This window comes from Bombina bombina, chromosome 6 (genome assembly GCF_027579735.1).
Source record: "Bombina bombina isolate aBomBom1 chromosome 6, aBomBom1.pri, whole genome shotgun sequence".
NCBI classification, from domain to species: domain Eukaryota; kingdom Metazoa; phylum Chordata; class Amphibia; order Anura; family Bombinatoridae; genus Bombina; species Bombina bombina.
Window position 1 is genome coordinate 556,020,268 of NC_069504.1, and position 21,742 is coordinate 556,042,009.

Here is a 21,742-nt window from a genome sequence, read left to right on the forward strand (position 1 = left end):
AAGTTGCATGCCCAGTCTATCTGAATCACAACAGAAAAAAAAATTGGGTTCAGTGTCCCTTTAAAGACTTCTTTCCATAGTGAAAAAAATGCTGAAAGGGAGTTGGTAAAAACTGAAATCTTAAATGTGTCAAACATACATATATTTGCAAAAAATGCTTCTAGTAAAATCTATAGTATAGCAATGGCAGCATATAAACAGCATGCCGGCTCAGAAAGTCATTACATATATATGTTGCATGTTCTTTTTACTTTAATAAGAAAAAAAACAACAACTTGAGAATAAAAATGTTTTGTCTTTTATTTACCACTTTGGTGCTTATGACGAGAACGGATCGTCATGCAAAGCGACGCCCATAAGCGATTGACGACCCATTCTCGTTATTAAGGGGAATCGATCACAGAGCCGGATCGGTGATTGCTCAAAATTGGCTCAGCCCTGGGAAAGGTTTGGCAATAAAGGGTTAATAATAATAAAAGTATGACCAGTTTTGACCTGGTAAGAAATTCTTAATAGCCGAACATATTGACTCTTAACAATGTGAGCATACATTAGCTTGTTTCACAGAATCTCCATATTTAGAAAAGACAATAATGGTCATTGACAAGGTAAACAATAGGGAAAATCAACCTCTCCTGATTAATTTAAAGGAACAGTTTACTCAGGCAAGCAACTGATACAAATTATTGTGTTTTAAAGCTAATGCAGAAACACTCTGGTCTATCCTCCCACCCCCATCTGGAGGTAATTTCTTCTAAAACCTTTTGTATACGTAGCTTTTCTATATCCATTACTGCAGTATTGAAATTTTCAGTATAGGTGGTAGTTTCATCATTCAAAAGCAGGTATTTCAAAAGATAAAAAATTGCTTAATTAGTCATTTGTAAACAATTTAACGCATTTCTGCAGGTAAAATTGATTATTTTAACACATTAAAGGGGAGACTATTTTACAGTGCACTGCCCTATTAAACTCAGCGAAAGAGAGGTTGTTAAAGAATTATGCTAAATCAAAACAACGTGAATTCCAATCTGATACAATTAAGCCACACAAATTAGGCCCTTATTGATTCAGCAAGTAAAACCAGCACAGATGCTCTATTTTATTAAATGGACAGTAAAGATAGAGCATGTAATTTTAAATAACTTTCCAATTTACTTTTGTTATCAATATTTCTTTGTTCTCTTGGTATCTTTTATTGAAGAGTAAAACTAGGTAGGCTCATAAGAGCTCAGGAGTGTGCACGTCTTTAGTACTCTATAGAAGAGGGTTTTGCAACATTTGTAGCTTTGTTATACAATGTTGCAAAACACTGCTGCCACAGAGTACTAAATACACTCATGAGGTCTTATGAGCTTACCTAGTTTTACTCTTCAATAAAAGATACCAAGAGAACAAAGCAAATTTGATAAAACAATTACATTTTAAAGTTGTTTAAAATTGCATGCTCTCTCTGAATGATGACACTTTAATTTTCACTTTACTGTCCTTTTAACCTTTGAAATGTCATAAAATCTTTACCTGATGTATGGATGTTAATCAATGAAACAGTTGTAGGTAACTAACCTTTAATTGCACATGTGTAACAACAATATATTTGGTGAGTTTTTAAAATATTACATAAAAAAAAAATATTCTATAGACATGCAATGTGAAACAAATTTGAAAGATTCGTTTACAAGGTAAAGGTAGCATTATTCATTCTTCTCTTCCAGAACTTTAGCAGCTTGAACTTCAGTCTTTAAATGTTTCTGATCCCAACGGTATTGTTCAAAAATTGGTTTGTATATATAAACTCCGCCAGAAACTCCAACTACCGTTGCTATTAAAAGCTGAGTGAAAGAAAGTCTTCGAAACATCTCAACGGTAAATGAAATCCACAAATTGGATTTCTGCAAGATAAAAACAAAAAAATTTAAATTAGGCAAGTACATACTTATAAAGTGATGGTAGAGTTTCCAATTTGAATAATCTGATCCGGAATCAAAATTATATTTTAGATGAGCTTTAATTAAATGGACACTGAACCCAAATTGTTTGTATTGTGATTCAGATAGAGCATGCAATTTTAAGCAACTTTCTCATTTACTTTTTATTTGAAAAAGAAGGCATCTAAGCTTTTTTGTTTTTGTTCAGGACTCTGGGCAGCACTTTTTTATTTGTGGATCAATGTATCCACCAATCAGCAAGAACATTGTTCACCAAAAATGGGCAGGCATCTAAACTTACATTCTTGCATTTCAAATAAAGATACCAAGAGAATGAAGAAAATTTGATAATAGGAATAAATTGGAAAGTTGCTTAAAATTTCATGCTCTATCTGAATCACAAAAGAAAAAATGTGGGTTCAGTGTCCCTTTAATTCGATCCATTCTAAATGAAGATACGCTATAACTTTCTTTTATAGCGAGGAAATTCTAATACCCCGCCAAATTGGCAAGTAAGTTTGTTTAATGAGCCAACGGTTTGAACTGTTCTTCCTATCAGTGCTCTAGCCATATGGCACTCACGATTGGAGAACAGTTCAAAACATTTGCTTAAGTGGTTTGACCTCTCTAGAAATAATGTCTACTGTTTTCTTCACAGATTTTCTGACTGAATATCAAGGTAATAGTATAAGCAGTCTTGAGAATTTCTGAGTGGGGTTTGCAGAATCCAAGATTTAACTGAAATAAACTCTGACATAAATAGATGAGAGTCCCAATTATTAATATCAGTTATTTGTAGAGCGCCAACAGATTCCACATCACTATAAACATAGGTGTGATATGCAAGGTAACAATTATAGGAAACAAATGGATAGAGGGCCCTGCCAAGAGCTGAACTGTTGTAAATCCGCTCTTGTGAAGGTGATCTACAAAACAGCTGGGCCCATAGGCTTACATGCTAAGGGGGTTCAAGGGGATGATAAAAGGAAGAGAGGAACTAAGATAATAAGAAAATGTTAGTGCATATTGTATGCCCCAAGGCAGAACACTGTGTGATCTGTGTTCTTATTGCAGAAAATGAAGGGTCTCTGCAGAAAGAACGGCAGTTAAACACATTTTTTGCCTGCACTTTTAATTTCTGCCTGCAGGTGTCACTGTTCCGTTCTATCCCAATGGAAATATTTGCTACGTTCCACTCTTTTCAATTTCCTCTCACTTCCTGATCTCCAGTGCGGTACAGGGAACAGCACATTGCAGAAAAGGTGAGTCAGGGCTTAACACATGTTTTCTAGGAGTGTAGGAGCCAACCAAAATACTTAGACAGATTATTTTTTTATTATTCTTTAACCCCTTAATGACCGGACCATTTTTCAATTTTCTTACCCTTAATGACAATGGCTATTTTTACATTTCTGCCGTGTTTGTGTTTAGCTGTAATTTCCCTCTTACTCATTTACTGTACCCACACATATTATATACCGTTTTTCTCGCCATTAAATGGACTTTCTAAAGATACCATTATTTTCATCATGTCTTATAATTTACTAAAAAAAAAAAATATATGAGGAAAAAATGGAAAAAAAACACACTTTTTCTAACTTTGACCCCCAAAATCTGTTACACATCTACAACCACCAAAAAACACCCATGCTAAATAGTTTCTAAATTTTGTCCTGAGTTTAGAAATACCCAATGTTAACATGTTCTTTGCTTTTTTTGCAATTTATGGGGCAATAAATACAAGTAGCACTTCGCTATTTCCAAACCACTTTTTTTTTCAAAATTAGCGCTAGTTACATTGGAACCCTGATATCTGTCAGGAAAACCTGAATATCCCTTGACATGTATATATTTTTTTTTAGAAGACAACCCAAAGTATTGATCTAGGCCCATTTTGGTATATTTCATGCCACCATTTCACCGCCAAATGCGATCAAAAAAAAAAAAAGTTCACTTTTTCACAAAATTTGTCACAAACTTTAGGTTTCCCACTGAAATTATTTACAAACAGCTTCTGCAATTATGGCACAAATGGTTGTAAATGCTTCTCTGGGATCCCCTTTTTTCAGAAATAGCAGACTTATATGGCTTTTGGGTTGCTTTTTGGTAATTAGAAGGCCGCTAAATGCCGCTGCGCACCACACGTGTTTTATGCCCAGGAGTGAAGGGGTTAATTAGGGAGCTTGTAGGGTTAATTTTAGCTTTAGTGTAGTGTAGTAGACAACCCCAAGTATTGATCTAGGCCCATTTTGGTATATTTTATGCCACCATTTCACCGCCAAATGCGAGCAAATAAAAAAAAAAAACTTAACATTTTTCACAATTTTAGGTTTCTCACTGAAATTATTTACAAACAGCTTGTGCAATTATGGCAGAAATTGTTGTAAAAGCTTCTCTGGGATCCCCTTTGTTCAGAAATAGCAGACTTATATGGCTTTGGCGTTGCTTTTTGGTAATTAGAAGGCCGCTAAATGCTGCTGCGCACCACACGTTAATTATGCCCAGCAGTGAAGGGGTTAAATTAGGTAGCTTGTAGGGAGCTTGCAGGGTTAATTTTAGAGATCAGCCTCCCACCTGACACATCCCACCCCCTGATCCCTCCCAAACAGCTCTCTTCCCTCCCCCACCCCACAATTGTTCCCGCCATCTTAAGTACTGGCAGAAAGTCTGCCAGTACTAAATAAAAGAGGTTTTTTTTTTTTTTAAATAAAAATAATAAAGTATTTTAGCTGTGTTGGACCCCTGCCTTAGCCCCAATCTCCCTGATCCCCCCTCCAGCTCTCTAACCCTCTCCCCTACCTAATTACCACCATCTTGGGTACTGGCAGCTGTCTGCCAGTACCCAGTTTGGCCCCAAAAACCCCCCAAAAAGTATTTTTATTTTATTTTTACTTAAAAAACTATTTCTGTAGTGTAGCAGCCCCCCACAATGCCCCCACCCCCTCCCAGATCCTTTTATATTTTTTTTTTTAAAAAAATCCCTTTTTTCCCCCTTTCTGCCCTCATTCATTGGTGTCAGTGTGGCTAATGGGTGCACGTGCGCACGTGCACATGCATGCTCACGCGCGCGCATCGTGCACGCGCACCCTCACACCCGGCACTATCGCTACCGGTGCAGAGAGGGCCACAGAGTGGCTCTCTCTGCATCAGGGGCTTGTAAAGTGGTATTGCAGGATGCCTCCATATCGAGGCATCACTGCAATACCCTCAGAGCTGCTGGAAGCATTTGTGATTGCTTCCAGCACTCTGTTAGACAACTGACGTACCAGGTACGTCCATTGTCATTAACTGCTTGTTAATGCATGACGTACCTGGTACGTCAGTTGTCATTAAGGGGTTAATAAGTGTGTGTGTGTATATGTTGTGTGTGTATATGGTGTGTGTATGTGTATATGTTGTTTGTGTGTGTATATATATATATATATGTTGTGTGTATGGTGTGTGTGTGTGTATATATGTGGTGTGTGTGTCTATATGGTGTGTGTGAGTATATATGGTGTGTGTGTATGTGTATATGGTGTGTGAGTGTATATGGTGGGGGTGTGTGTGTGTGTGTAAGGTGTGTGAAAGGTGTGTATATGGTGTATACACTGGCTGTACATGAACCTGTCCTCATGCACACCGAGTAAGGCCAACAAACACAACAACACCAGCTTCTTAAAGACACTGCAGAAAAATTTTCACAAAAAAAAAAGGAAATTTATGCTTACCTGATAAATTTGTTTCTTTTACGATACGACGAGTCCACGGATTTCATCCTTACTTATGGGATATCGCCTCCTGGTCAGCAGGAGGAGGCAAAGAGCACCACAGCAGAGCTGTATATATAGCTCCTCCCTTCCCTCCCACTCCAGTCATTCGACCGAAGTTAGGAAGAGAAAGGAAAAGCCAAGGTGCAGAGGTGACTGAAGTTTAACAAAAATAAAGACCAGGTCTTAGAAAACGACAGGGTGGGCAGTGGACTCGTCGTATCGTAAAAGAAACAAATTTATCAGGTAAGCATAAATTTCCTTTTCTTTTAAGAGATACGATGAGTCCACGGATTTCATCCTTACTTATGGGATACAATACCAAAGCTATAGGACACGGATGAAAGGGAGGGACAAGACAGGAACCTAAACGGAAGGCACCACTGCTTGAAGAACCTTTCTCCCAAAAACAGCCTCGGACGAGGCAAAAGTATCAAATTTGGAAAATTTGGAAAAAGTGTGAAGAGACGACCAAGTTGCAGCCTTGCAAATCTTTTCAACAGAAGCATCATTTTTAAATGCCCATGAGGAAGCCACAGACCTAGTGGAATGAGCCGTAATTTGTTCTGGAGGCTGCTGTCCAGCAGTCTCATATGCAACACGGATACTCCTCAGCCAAAAAGAAAGAGAGGTAGCCGTAGCTTTCTGACCCCTACGTTTCCCAGAAAAAACAACAAATAATGAAGATGTTTGACGAAAATCCTTAGTCGCCTGCAAGTAGAACTTCAAGGCACGGACTACGTCCAAATTATGTAACAGACGCTCCTTAGAATGGTTAGAACACAAGGAAGGAACAGCAATTTCCTGATTAATATTCTTGTTGGAAACAACCTTAGGAAGAAAACCAGGTTTTGTACGCAACACTACTTTATCGGAATGAAATATAAGATAAGGTGAATCACATTGTAATGCAGAAAGCTCAGAAACTCTGCGAGCAGAAGAAATAGCAACCAAAAATAAAACCTTCCAAGATAAAAACTTAATATCTATGGAATGCATAGGTTCAAACGGAACCCCTTGAAGAACATTAAGAACTAAATTCAAACTCCAAGGAGGAGCAATTGGTCTAAACACAGGCCTGATTCTAGTCAGAGCCTGACAAAAGGATTGAACATCTGCCAGACGCTTGTGAAGCAAAATAGACAAAGCAGAAATCTGTCCCTTTAAGGAACTTGCTGACAACCCTTTCTCCAATCCTTCTTGGAGAAAAGATAAAATCCTAGGAATCCTAACCCTACTCCATGAGTAGCCCTTGGATTTGCACCAATAAAGATATTTACGCCAAATCTTATGGTAAATTTTTCTAATGACTGGCTTAAGTGCCTGAATCAAGGTATCAATGACCGAATCAGAGAACCTTCGCTTAGATAAAAACAAGCGTTCAATCTCCAAGCAGTCAGCTGCAGAGAAATTAGATTCGGATGATGGAAGGGTCCCTGAACAAGAAGTTCCTGCCTCAATGGAAGCTTCCACGGTGGCAGAGATGACATGTCCACCAGATCAGCATACCTAGTTCTGCGAGGCCACGTAGGAGCGATGAGGATCACCAAAGCCCTCTCCTGTTTGACTCGAGCAATCACCCGGGGAAGGAGAGCAAATGGATGGAACACATATGCTAGGTTGAACGACCAAGGCATTGCCACGGCATCTATCAGTTCGGCCTGAGGATCCCTGGACCTGGATCCGTATCTCAGGAGCTTGGCATTCCAACGAGACGCCATAAGATCCAGTTCCAGCCTGCCCCATCTGAGAACCAGGTTGGCAAAGACTTCCGGATGGAGATGCCATTCCCCCGGATGAAACGTCTGTCTGCTCAAAAAATCCGCCTCCCAGTTGTCCACTCCTGGGATGTAGATTGCTGACAGATAACAAGAGTGAGCTTCCGCCCACTGAATAATCTTGGCTACTTCTGTCATCGCTAAGGAACTCCTTGTTCCTTCCTGATGATTGATGTAAGCTACAGTCGTGATGTTGTCCGACTGGAATCTGATGAATTTGGCCGAAGCCAACTGAGGCCAAGCCTGAAGCGCATTGAATATTGCTCTCAACTCCAGAATATTGATGGGAAGTAGAGACTCCGACCGAGTCCACACACCCTGAGCCTTCAGGGAGTTCCAGACTGCACCCCATCCTATCAGACTGGCGTTCATTGTCACTATCACCCAAGAGGGTCTGCGGAAGCACGTCCCTTGGGACAGATAATCCGGCGACTACCACCAAAGAAGAGAGTCACTTGTCTCCTGATCCAGATCTATTTGAGGAGACAAATTTGCATAATTTCTATTCCATTGTCTGAGCATGCTCAGTTGTAGAGGTCTGAGATGAAAATGAGCAAACGGAATGATGTCCATTGCTGCCACCATCAATCCCATTGCCTCCATGCACTGAGCCACTGACGGCCGGGGATTGGACTTAAGGGTTCAGTATATATTCAGAATCTTTAACTTTCTGACTTCTGTCAAAAAGATCTTCATGGATAGAGAGTCGATTAGAGTTCCCAGGAAAGGAACCCTTGTCTGAGGAATTAGTGAACTCTTCCAGAATCACCTTCCACCCGGAGTCCGTAGAAAGGATAGGACAATGTCGGTATGAGACTTTGTTAGTTGATAAGACGACGCCTGGATCAGAATATCGTCCAGATAAGGCGCCACCGCAATTCCCTGCGGCCTGAGAACCGCCAGCAGAGACCACAGAACCTTTGTGAAAATTCTGGGTGCCGTGGCCAGACCGAAAGGAAGGGCCACGAACTGAAAATGTCCAGAAAGGCAAACCTCAGGAACTTGTGATGATCTCTGTGGATAGGAATATGAAGATATGCATCCTTTAAATCCACGGTAGTCATATATTGACCCTCCTGGATCAATGGAAGAATGGTCCGAATAGTTTCCATCTTGAAGGATGGAACTCTGAGAAATTTGTTTAGACTTTTGAGATCCAAAATGGGTCGGAACGTTCCCTCTTTTTTGGGAACTACAAAGAGATTTGAGTAAAACCCCTGCCCCTGAATTGGAACGGGGCATATTACTCCCATGGAGGAGAGATCTCTTACACAGCGTAAGAACGCCTCTCTTTTTATCTGGTCGACAGACAATCGTGAAAGAAGAAACTTTCCTCTGGGGAAGGAATTTTTGAACTCCAACTGATACCCTTGAGACACGATTTCTAGTGTCCAAGGATCCTGAACGTCTCTTATCCAATCCTGGATAAATAGAGAAAGTCTGCCCCTACTAGATCCGGTCCTGGATCGGGGGCCGCCCCTTCATGTTGTCTTGGTAGCAGCAGCAGGCTTCTTGGGTTGTTTACCCTTGTTCCAAGCCTGGTTGGGTCTCCAGGTGCCCTTGGCTTGTGAATAATTCCCTTCCTGTTCAACGGAAGTTGAAGAGGGGACTCCCTTGAAATTTCGAAAGGAACGAAAATTACTCTGTCGTCCCCGTTGCTTAGATGTTTTATCTTGAGGGAGGAGGTGAACCTTACCTCCCGTAATGTCAGAAATGATTTCTTTCAAGTCAGGCCCGAATAGGGTCTTTCCCTTGAAAGGAATAGCCAAAAGCTTGGATTTAGAGGACACATCCGCAGACCAAGATTTTAACCATAAGGCTCTTCGTGCTAAGATGGAGAATCCCGAACTCTTAGCCGCCAATTTTGTGATCTGAAAGGAAGCATCCGTAATAAAAGAATTAGCCAGCTTAAGGGCCTTAATTCTATCCTGTATTTCCTCCAAAGAAGTCTCAGTTCTAAGAGACTCTTCTAGAGCGTCAAACCAGAAAGCAGCCGCAGTCGTGACTGTTACAATGCAGGCCACCGGTTGCAATAAGAACCCTTGATGAACATAGTTTTTTGAGAAGACCCTCCAACTTCTTATCCATGGGGTCTTTAAAAGCACAACTGTCCTCGATAGGGATAGTCGTATGCTTAGCCAGGAAAGAGATAGCTCCCTCCACCTTAGGGACCGTCTGCCAAGAATCCCGAACGGTGTCAGCGATAGGGTACATTTTCTTAAAAATAGGGGAAGGGGAGAACGGGATACCTGGCCTTTCCCATTCCCTTGCAATAATTTCCGAAATTCTCTTAGGAACCGGAAAAACATTGGAATAAGAAGGAACCTCTAAGTACCTGTCCATCTTACTCAATTTCTCTGGTGGGACCACAACAGAGTCACCAAAACCTTTCGTAGCAAAAGGCGGAGGTGTTCAAGCTTAAATCTGAAGGACATGACGTCCGAATCTGTTGGGGGCAATGCACTTCCTGAGTCAGACAGTTTCCCCTCAGATAGAGCCTCCGTACCCCCCACTTCAGAGCCCTGGGAGGGTACATCGGAGATCGCCATCAAAGCATCAGAAGTCGCAGGGACCGTATGGGTCTCTTTCCTAGTACGTTTGCCTTGCAATGCTGGCAACTTAAATAAAACTTCTGAAAGGGTGGATGACATAACTGCAGCCATATCCTGCAGAGTGAATGAAGCAGACGCAGTTGAAGAACAAGGCGTTGTCTGAGCGAGCGGTAATGGCTGTGACGCTTGGGGAGAAAGCTGCGGCATACTCTTCAGCAGAAACCTGAGCAGCATCCGCTATAGACGAACTTTTATTAAAGAAAATGTGTTCTCTATACTGTAAAGTCCTTTCAGTACATGAAGGACAAAAAGTAACAGGGGGCTCCACATTGGCATTCAAGCATAATGAACATGTGACACTCTGAAGATCCATAATCCTATCTATACCAGTACGATTATGGTACTAATAAGTATACTCTCCAAAAAGCAAAAACACAGCTTGGTCTCTTTTTTTTGTGTGTATATATATATATATATATATATATATATATATATATATATATATATATATATATTCTAGGGTTGCACAGATACCGATACTAGTATCGGTATCGGTACCGATACCAAGTTTTTGCATGAGTACTTGTACTCGTGCAAATGCACCGATACTTAAACCGATACCTCCACTTCCTACCCATATGCTACCTTGTGGTGTTTTTTCAAACTGCATGTTCCCATTTCATTTTAAACTGGAGTGGAGACTAAACTAAAAATTGTTCACTACTGTTCTGCCAATACAAATTGCTGTTATTTGTATTATTGTAGTAGAGATCACTGTACCTTGTTCAGACAAACCCCTGAAGTACTGGGCAGTTAATAAACATATTTCCAGCTCTGGCTAAAATGGGCCAAAAATATCTTTCTGCCCCATGCAGTATGGTGGAAAGTGAAAGACTGTTCAACTTAGAGTCGGACCTCCTGACAAATGTCAAATTGATGTTATATAACAGCCCTACAACCCAATTGCATCACCCCTTTAAATTTAATATTTTATTGTAATATTTTTTATTTATAAACATGTTCAGTAAACTTTTGACAAATAAAACTGTTTTATTATTTGATAATGTCTTTTGAATTACAGTCCTTTATAATTAAAAAGAAGAAATCTTAAAGGGACACTGAACCCAAAATTTTTCTTTCGTGATTCAGATAGAGCATGAAATTTTAAGCATCTTTCTAATTTAGTTCTATTATCAAATTTTCTTCATTCTCTTGGTATCTTTATTTGAAATGCAAGAATGTAAGTTTAGATGCCGGCCCATTTTTGGTGAACAACCTGGGTTGTCCTTGCTGATTGGTGGATAAATTCATCCACCAATAAAAAAGTGCTGTCTAGAGTTCTGAGCCTAAAAAAAACTTAGATGCCTTATTTTTCAAATAAAGACTGCAAGAGAACGAAGAAAAAGTGATAATAGGAGTAAATTTGAAAGTTGCTTAAAATTGCATGCTCTATATGAATCACGAAAGAAAAAATTTGGGTTCAGTATCCCTTTAAATAATTAGTCTGTATCGGTAATTGGTATCGGTGAGTATTTGAAAACAAGTATCGGTACTTGTACTCGGTCATAAAAAAATGGTATCGGTGCAACCCTAATATATTCCATATATACAAAGTGTAACAGCACCACAGCACAGTCTTGCTTCTTTAAAGGTGAAAAATTATTTTATTAAGGTACAACAACCATAAAAAGGCGACGTTTTGGACCTACATGGTCCTTATTCATGCATGAATAAGGACCATGTAGGTCCGAAACGTCGCCTTTTTATGGTTGTTGTACCTTAATAAAATAATTTTTAACCTTTAAAGAAGCAAGACTGTGCTGTGGTGCTGTTACACTTTGTATATATGGACTGTATTTTCTGGAGTGTGGCTGATACTCCACAGTAACGGGCACACAGGCTGGAAGCCACTATTGAAATTTATGGTGCTGGGCTCTAACTATCTATCGTATATATATATATATATATATATATATATATATATATATATATATATATATATATATCCCTGTTTAAACTTTACATCAAAGCAGTGAAAAACCCCAAAAGTTCTATGCTCTAGACAAACCCCTGTGTATACTTAATAAGAGAATCAGTACAGTTGGAAAAAAAATGTGAAATAAACTCTAGCCACCAGTGCACCTCGCCACAGCACCGCTGCGGCGCCTACCTGCCCCCACGACACACTGATACAGATTAAAAACTCCCGGACGCTTCCGACCGCCTGCTTAAAAGTACAACCATGCAGTCTGAACAAGCGCCTGGAGTTAACGTCCTCAGTCGAACTCCGTCAGAGGAAAGTGCGCAGCTTCTAGACGCATCCGGTCTGAAGCGCACAAAACTAACCCTGCCACTCGTGGGCGGCAATCAGAGAAAAGGCCCCAAAGAAAGTATGGCCGGGAAAAGCCAACAAACAAACGCCCGCATGTAGAATACATTCAAAACAACGATCGCTTGTTCAGTACTGCACAAAAATGTTATTAAAACACATTGTCCCCAGTAATATAGAACACAGCCATTACGGAGTCTCTCAACTCCAGAATCATACCCAGCGTCATAAACAGCCTCTGATAAACGTAGCATTAGGAGCCTGTCATTCTTATTAGCCCCACTACGCGACTTTTGTATATTATCAAACGGCAAACCCCTATTTTCAGAGTCCGGTTTGACATACAGCAAGCCTGAGGATTAATCTCCATACAGTAGGCACCAATTACAGCCCACATTCTGAGTTAAAAATTTGTCCCAGAATCTAACAGCTGCACGTACCTGAAAGCTAGGCGACAGCCTGATCAGTCCCTCAACCAAGAGGTCCTGCAGTTCCCTCCTGTAGAGCTGTGGAGACATACAGGGTCTTAGTTAAAACATGCTAAGACCATCATCTGAAGGGCAGCACACATCATGGGAGGCACAGTGAGATTAGAATCCCTCCAGTTCCCATTGTTTGAAGCCACCAGATGCTTCTCTTTTTCACTGAAGAGACTGATCTGGCCTTGGCTACACCCTAAAACAAAGTAGCACACTTAGGCACTACAATAAAAATAATAAACTCTTGATTGAAGAATCTAAACTAACACCTCACTTTACCTCTTCCTATCACTAACACAGGCAAAGAGAATGACTGGGGTGGGAGGGAAGGGAGGAGCTATATATACAGCTCTGCTGTGGTGCTCTTTGCCTCCTCCTGCTGACCAGGAGGCGATATCCCATAAGTAAGGATGAAATCCGTGGACTCGTCGTATCTTGTAAAAGAAAAATCTCATCGCAGAAAATGAAAAAACGTTATGCCTCTGGGATTGTATGCATCCATGAACTGTAGAGTCTTTAAGGAGCACTTCAAAGTTCCACAAGATAGGTGACAATCTGGAGAAGTCTTGTAGAAGGGAATGTGAAGAGGTAACAAGGCAGGAGGAGAGGAGTTAATTTTTTTTTTTTTTAAAGTAGACAACCCAAGGTATTGATCTATGCCCATTTTGGTATATTTCATGCCACTATTTTACTGCCAAATGCGATGAAATAAATTTTTTTTTTACTTTTTTCACAAACTGGGTTTCTCACAGAGATTATTGACATACTGTTTGTGCAATCATGGCACAAATGTTTGTAAAAGTTACTCTGGGATCCCCTTTGTTCTGAAATAGCAGACATATATGGCTTTGCCATAGCTTTTTGGTAATTAGAAGGCACCTAACTGCAGCTGCGCACCACACATATTATTCCGACAGTGAAGGGGTTAATCAGGTATCTTAAAAGGGTCATTTTAGCTTTAGTGTAGAGATTAGCCTTCCATCTGACACTTCCTACCCCCTAATCCCTCCCAGACAGCTCTCTTCCCTACCCCACCCCCACTAATAACCCCCCTCTTAGGTACTGGCAGACAGTCTGCTAGTATGAAAATAAGGCTCTTTTTTTTTAATAAAATGTTTTGTTTTTTTTTAAATATTTTTATTATTTCTGCAGTGTAGTATCCCCCTTTACCTCCCAAACTCCCTGATACCCCCCCAAACAGCTCTCTAAACCAGTGTTTTTCAACCAGTGTGCCGTGAGAGATCCTCAGGTGTGCCGCGGCAGATTGACAACAGTGCAGGGGTGTCCCTCTTTCAAATTTTGAAATATTGGGAGGCTCATCAGGCATCATTTACAACCATGACACATTCATTCACAGACAATCATTATGATTGTTTGTAAAAGAATGTCAATATGTCATGTATAGTTTGTAGGAGGCATGGCATGACAGCACAGTACAGTGTGTGTGTGTGTATATATATATATATATATATATATATATATATATATATATATATATATATATATATCCTGTATTAGGCTACAATGTGTCATTTTGTAAAATTTTGGGATGGTGGTGTGCCGCAGGATTTTTTAATGTAAAAAAGTGTGCCACGGCAAAAAAAAAAGGTTGCAAATCAGTGCTCTAAACCTCCCCCCTCTAACTGTTAGGCGCCATCTTAGGTACTGGCAGCTGTCTGCCAGTACCTATAAACTACCTTTAAAAAAAAAAAAAAAAAAGTAAAATTATTTTAGCATATTTTCCGTAGTGTAGTGTCCACCCCACCCCCCATCTTCAGTTTAGGGTCCTCCACACCCCAGTTCCCATTTTCTGTAGAGTAGCTGCTCCATCCCTCCCTGTTCCTTTATTTTTATTTTTTCCCATAGGTAGGGTCCTCGGACTCCCTCCCGTCTCCCCTGCTGGACCACCCACCCGCTTCCCACCTTAATCTTCTGCCGGAACCAGCAACGATCGTTACAGACGGTGACACACACAGTGTCACTGTCTGTAATGATCAGGCATCTGCCCTCATATGAAGCCGGAGCACCGATCACGCTCCGTCTCAATATGCGGCAGATGCCTGAAGCTTCAGGAGTTCCTAAAGTACCGCACAACGTGTATATATATATATATATATATATATATATATATATATATATATACACACACATATACACACACACACACAAACACACATATAGAGAAATTAATGGCCTTTTTACCTGTGATACAGGTTATGTAGTGTATATCTTAAAATGCCCATGTGGGCGTGGCTATGTGGGCGAGACAATTAACACCATAAAAGACAGGATAAGTGCACATAAATCATCAATAAGATGTAAGGATATGGCATTACCAGTTTCATCACACTTTATAACAGCAGGACAAACTGTAAGTCAGTTGAGGTTTCAGGTGATTGACCACATCCCTAGACAGAGAAGAGGAGGTAATAGAGAGCTGTTGCTCAAAAAGAGGGAAGTATGGTGGATACAACACCTAAAAACTCTCACCTAGATTTAGAGTTTTGCGGCCAAAGGGGTGCGTTAGCTACGCATGTTTTTTTTCCCCCGCACCTTTTAAATAACGCTGGTATTTAGAGTTGTCTGAAGGGCTGCGTTAGGCTCCAAAAAGGGAGCGTAGAGCATAATTTACCGCCACTTCAACTCTAAAATACCAGCGTTGCTTACGGTAGCGGCCAGCTTGAAAAATGTGCTCATGCACGATTCCCCCATAGGAAACAATGGGGCAGTTTGAGCTGCAAAAAAACCTAATCAATCAGATTTTTCCTACCTTAATTCCGATTGGCTGATAGAATCCTATCAGCCAATCGGAATTCGAGGGACGCCATCTTGGATGACGTCATTTAAAGGAACCATCATTCGTCGTTAGTCCATCGGTGAGGAAGGATGGCTCCGCGTCGGCTGCTTCAAGATGCTCCGCTCCGGATGGAAGAAGATAGAAGATGCTGCCTGGATGAAGACTTTGGACCCTCTGGAGGACCTCTTCTTGCCGGATAGGATGAAGACTTCGGACCCTCTTATGGACGGATCGGCGATACCTGGCTGGGTGAATACAAGGTAGGGAGATCTTCAGGGGCTTAGTGTTAGGTTTTTTTTAAGGGGGGTTTGGGTGGGTTAGATTAGGGGTATGTGGGTGGTGGGTTGTAATGTTGGGGGGTGTATTGTATGTTTTTTTTTTACAGGCAAAAGAGCTGATTTCTTTGGGGCATGCCCCGCAAAAAGCCCTTTTAAGGGCTGGTAAGGTAAGAGCTGTTAACTTTTTATTTTAGAATAGGGTAGGGCATTTTTTTATTTTGGGGGGCCTTATTTTTTTAGGGGGCTTAGATTAGGTGTAATTAGTTTAAAATTCTTGTAATCTTTTTTTATTTTTTGTAATTTAGGGTTTTTTTTTTTTTGTAATTTAGTTTTAGTTGATTTAATTGTAGGTAATTGTAGGTAGTTTAGTTAATTAATTTATTGATAGTGTAGTGTTAGGTTTAATTGTAACTTAAATTTTTTTTTACAGGTAATTTTGTGATTATTTTAACTAGGTAGCTTCTAAATAGTTAATAACTATTTAATAGCTATTGTACCTAGTTAAAATAAATACAAAGTTGCCTGTAAAATAAATATAAATCCTAAAATAGCTACAATATAATTATTCGTTATATTGTAGCTATATTAGGATTTATTTTACAGGTAAGTATTTAGCTTTAAATAGGAATAATTTATTTAATAAGATTTAATTTATTTAGTTAGATTTAAATTATATTTAAACGGACAGTCTACAACAGAATTTTTATTGTTTTAAAAGATAGATAATCCCTTTAACACCCATTTCCCAGTTTTGCATAACTAACACATTTATAATAATATACTTTTAACCTCTGTGATTATCTTGTATCTAAGCCTCTGCAAACTGCCCCTTTTTTCAGTTCTTTTGACAGACTTGCAGTCTAGCCAATCAGTGCCTGCTCCCAGATAAATTCTTGTGCACGAGCACAGTGTTATCTATATGAAATACGTGAACTAACACCCTCTAGTGGTGAAAAACTGATAAAATGCAATCTGAAAGAGGTGGGCTTCAAGGTCTAATTAGCATATGAACCTCCTAGGTTAAGCTTTCAACTAAGAATATCAAGAGAACAAAGCAAAATTGGTGATAAAAGTAAATTGGAAAATTGTTTAAAATGACATGCTCTATCTGAATCATGAAAGTTTATTTTGGCCTAGACTGTCCCTTTAACTTAGGGGGGTGTTAGTGTTAGACTTAGCTTTAGGGGTTAATACATTTATCAGAGTAGCGGCGAGGTCCGGTCGGCAGATTAGGGGTTAATACTTGAAGTTAGGTGTCAAAGATGTTAGGGAGGGCAGATTAGGGGTTAATAAAATTTATTATAGGGGTTGCGAGGCGCGAGTGCGGCGGTTTAGGGGTTAATACATTTATTAGAGTAGCGGCGAGGTCCGGTCAGCAGATTAGGGGTTAATAAGTGTAGGTAAGGTAGCGGCGACGTTGAGGGGTCAGATTAAGGGTTAATAAATATTATGTAGGTGTCGGCGATATTAGGGGCAGCAGATTAGGGGTACATAGGGATAATGTATGTGGCGGCGGTGTGCGGTCGGCAGATTAGGGGGTTAAAAATTTTTATTAGAGTGGCGGCGATGTGGGGGGGCCTCGGTTTAGGGGTACATAGGTAGTTTATGGGTGTTAGTGTACTTTAGAGCAAAGTAGTTAAGAGCTTTATAAACCGGCGTTAGCCCATAAAGCTCTTAACTCCTGACTTTTTTCTGCGGCTGGAGTTTTGTCGTTAGAGTTCTAACGCTTACTTCAGCTAAAACTCTAAATACCGGCGTTAGGAAGATCCCATTGAAAAGGGGATCTGCGGTATGGAAAAGTTGCGGCTGGAAAGTGAGCGTTAGACCCTTTCCTGACTGACTCTAAATACCAGCGGGCGGTAAAAAGCAGCGTTAGGAGCCCTTAACGCTGGTTTTGACGGCTAACGCAGAACTCTAAATCTAGGCGTCTGTATCCGAATGGGTTGAATAAGGATTATGATCTCCATTTGTTTTTATGATTGCTTTATATTTAGTATATTTATTCATTATAATTGTATACTAAAAGTTATGTCCCACCATGTATGATATTAAATTCTATGTAGAATGTTAGAAATAATTATGTTATGTTAAACCAAATAGAGCATAGATAATTGCTGTGAAAGAAATGACATTACCTGAAACCTGACCGGTAGGGGGTATTAACATAATATTTCTGCAGGAAGCTAATTAAGCCATTTTGAATACAGGTGGTATATAAGGGAGGTGTCTACCTTAATCATTAGCATGACTAAGGGTCCAAGCGACTCGAAACGTTGCTGTTTTTTATCCTGATGTTGTTCTAATAAAAGGAAGAATCTTTTAAATTGTGCTGACGCTATCATTTGTTTTGTGGAGTTATATGTAGGAGGGAGGCAGGCCCTCCAAGCGTGCGTGCACAAGTATTGAAAAGCTGTGAAAATTTACTACAAACCCTCACTCCAAGAGAGGTAAAGTTGAAAAGTGCTGGACTTTAGTGTAGAAGGCTACACTAAAGGACCGGTTAGACAGGTATGATGAGAACTACGAGAGGGCTGTGCCACAGATGCCAAAGGATTGGAAGGTTTGAAGCAAGAGAGGGTGGTCAACAGTGTCAAAGGCTGCAGACAGATCCAGAAGGATTAACAGAGAGAGACTTGTTATACCAGCTGCAGAGTATAAAATGTAGGAGAAATTGTATTTTAAGGTTTATTTGTGTATATGAAGTAGCTGGTTTTGTGCTTTTAAACCACAGCCTATTACAATGGGTTGAGCTTCAGGTAATATCAGATCTCATTATGTTATCACTTTGTGTACACACATTTGCTTCCTTATCTTAGATTTGTCTGCAAAACTAAAGCTCAATACATAGAGAGAACAATGGAAAATGATCATGTTATTATTTAACTATCCTGCACCCCACTGGGAGTTTCATTTCTTCTGCTGGCTGTGTTTGGTTAGGCTATTCAATAGCTGAGACTCCAGTATCAAAACTTTCAGTATAGGTTGGGAGACCACAAGCTAAATCAGCTATCTCAAAGGCCAAAATAGAGGAAAAGGAGCTACTTGTAAACAATGTAATACATTCCAGCAGGTAAAATTGAACATTGGGAACAATTTAAATGGGAGAACATTTTTGGGTGAACTGTCCCTTTTTAATGATTGCAGTTTCTATGAAATAATGGGTCAAGGAGGGAGTATAATGTGAGGAAATGTGATAGACATGTATATACAAGTCGTTCCAGAAGTTTTGAAATAAGGAAGTAGTTGGATGGGGACGATGGTTCAAAAGAAGATTTATTTGAGGATAGATGTGATTAGTGCATGTTTGAGGGATAAGGGAAATATAACAGTGCTGAGGGAGAGACTTAACATATCTGTGAGTATTGGAGTAACAGTTGGAGAGAGGAAGTGTATATTTGTTTGGTGAAAATCATGAAGTGCGGCTGTGACTTTGTGGTATATTAATTTGAGTAAGCACTTATTTAGTTAACTGTTGGTGGGCAGATTCATTATATGGATGATATATATCAGTGGTCTCCACAGAAAATTTTGTCAGTTGGGTGGCATTATGAAGTAGCCTGGTGGGGGCAGTGTAATGTTTTCTAATATTATATTATTTTCTTCTATCCAAAGCAGAAATGAATTGCATAATTTAACATAAATGTCAGTAAAATCAGCTGGGTGGTGCACCCGCTAAAAAGATCCTGGGGAGAACAGTGTGTGTGTGTGTATATATATATATATATATATATATAAAATTATATTTATTTAGCTGGGTCATGCACCTCACAGACAATCAGAGATCACTGATTTGTAATAAACAAACATTTGGAGAGCACAGGAGTGAGAAGGCATGATGCCATAGTTATGTCCCTCATAATATTCACCAAATCCACCAGCCTTGTTTTCATAATGCAAAATACACCCTTGGAATTTACAAACTATACTAGTAATCTAATTATTTTCCTTAGCCACCTGTATTGAGTATTATTATATATCATTTGTAAAAAAAAGTTTATAATTTTGTGTTTTGTTATTTTAAAATGTATATGTAAGCTAATATTGATATGTAAACGTACATATTCATATGAAAAAGTTTGGGATGTTTTGAAAAGATAGTTCAAACTATTCTGGAGCTACATGTACTTTTTATAATGGTCAATAAATTAAAAAAAAAAAAACACTTGGAGCAAAAACATGTGACATGAATATTAAATTGCCTTTAGGTGAATCTTATTTGATCATGACAATAAAGTAGAATCTGAACAGACCCAGATAGTGGATCTAATCCAGTGATCTGAAAAAAGGAACAGTAAAGTCAATTTTTTTTCTTTGCGATTCAGATAGAGAATGTAATTTTAAACAAATTTCCAATTTACCTGTTATCTAATTTGCTTAATTATCTTTGTGTCCTTTGTTGAAAAGCATAGATAGGCTCAGGAGCAGCAATGTAGTTTGCTGCTGAATGGTGGCTGTAAATATATTCCTCTTGTCATTGGCTCACCCAATGTGTTCAGCTAGCTCCCAGTGGTGCATTGATGCTGCTTCATAAGAATACCAAGAGAGTGAAGCAAATTTGATAATAGAAATACATTGGATAGTTGTTTAAAATGATATGCTCTGGCTGAATCATGAAATAAAAGAATTGTGGTTTATGTCCCTTAAATCCAGAATGACCAAAGAACCTATTTAAACATCTGAATATTAGTGCAATATCATCAACAGTTATACCCAGCAGAGTCTAAGAAAATAAAACCACCTTTACATGCACAATATATTGCTCTACTAATTACTGAGCGACAAAAGATAAAATAATGTTGCCATCATTGTAAGAAAGTCAGAAGGATACATACACTAGACGTGAGCGTAATTTGTTTTTTGACACACGGTGCCAATCGATTACCTCTTTATAGAACACTACACACACTAACAAGGTCAGATCACTCACCAGGAAACTACAGCATTGCTTTTAAGAGAGAAGCTAGATCCATTCCAGCTAAAGGACCTGTGATGTCACATCAGTCACGTGACCGTGATCACATGGTACACACAAATACGGAAAGCAGAGGTTCACATTAATAGGAAGTGGAACGTTCTCTGAACTGAAGGGGAAAACAAATCTCTTTCTCCTGAATACAGCGTAAAGCAGAAACAGTTTAATGAATTTATAGCAAATTTACAGGAGACCTGGATGTAATGTAGCTGGAAGAGAAAGTTTTTAAAGTGACATAAAAGTTCAATAAGTAGTTTGATATGTAAAGCTTAGTTTTGTAATAAAAGATTAAACTGAAATCCTGAGTTAGAAGAGTAATGAAAACAAAATCTGAAGATGAATGTTGCCAGATTATGTTTGATAAAAAATATAATGCATAACAATGCATTTAATATTTTATGTGCCTATGACGTACAATAGCATCATGGTGTGTTTTTAATGTGTGTGTGTGTGTGTGTGTGTATGCAAGAATCCTGCATTATAAGTGGGTACATGTTTATGTATGAAACACTGCGTTACAAGTGTGTGTGTGTGATGGCCAAAAACTTGCTGTTATGAAGAGGAATCACTAAAAAAAACTTTTTTTAACAACATAGTTAGGCTGACCATATTGCCGCTTTAAAAAGGGACACATATGAAAAATACATATGTCAGGGCTGTTTAAAGAAATGGTTTTGCATAAGAACCCTCACTTATGTATTTTTCATGTGTTCCTTCTTAAAGCGGCAATATGGTCAGCCTAATTATAGTATAATGTATGGTATGTGTCTAACATTCATAACTCTTCATAGCAAAATGTGTGTGTGGGGCATTTTAAGTATAATTTTGTAATGTAAATGTGTCTCTCCGTCTCCATCACATCCAGAAACCTGCATATCTA

At 39.2% G+C, this 21,742-nt stretch overlaps 1 protein-coding gene across 3 annotated transcripts; it reads right to left on the reverse strand.

The window, feature by feature from the left end:
• Positions 1-1,551: 1,551 nt before the first annotated feature.
• Positions 1,552-20,896, reverse strand: PIGBOS1 (PIGB opposite strand 1). Of its 3 annotated transcripts, none has more exons than XM_053719905.1 (2): positions 20,818-20,896; positions 1,552-1,892 (listed from the first exon to the last, which is right to left on the reverse strand). In XM_053719905.1, the coding sequence occupies exon 2, from the start codon at positions 1,857-1,859 to the stop codon at positions 1,695-1,697; it is 165 nt and encodes a 54-aa protein (XP_053575880.1). In that variant the 5' UTR covers positions 1,860-1,892; positions 20,818-20,896; the 3' UTR covers positions 1,552-1,694. The 3 variants fall into 3 exon arrangements, with proteins under 3 accessions (XP_053575880.1, XP_053575881.1, XP_053575879.1); XM_053719906.1 differs by having other exon boundaries at positions 20,773-20,854; XM_053719904.1 differs by having other exon boundaries at positions 20,723-20,843.
• Positions 20,897-21,742: the final 846 nt, after the last annotated feature.

What these genes read in the sequence shown, in the direction of transcription:
- PIGBOS1 (XM_053719905.1), bottom strand. Translation starts at nt 1,859, where the DNA reads ATGTTTCGAAGACTTTCTTTCACTCAGCTTTTAATAGCAACGGTAGTT.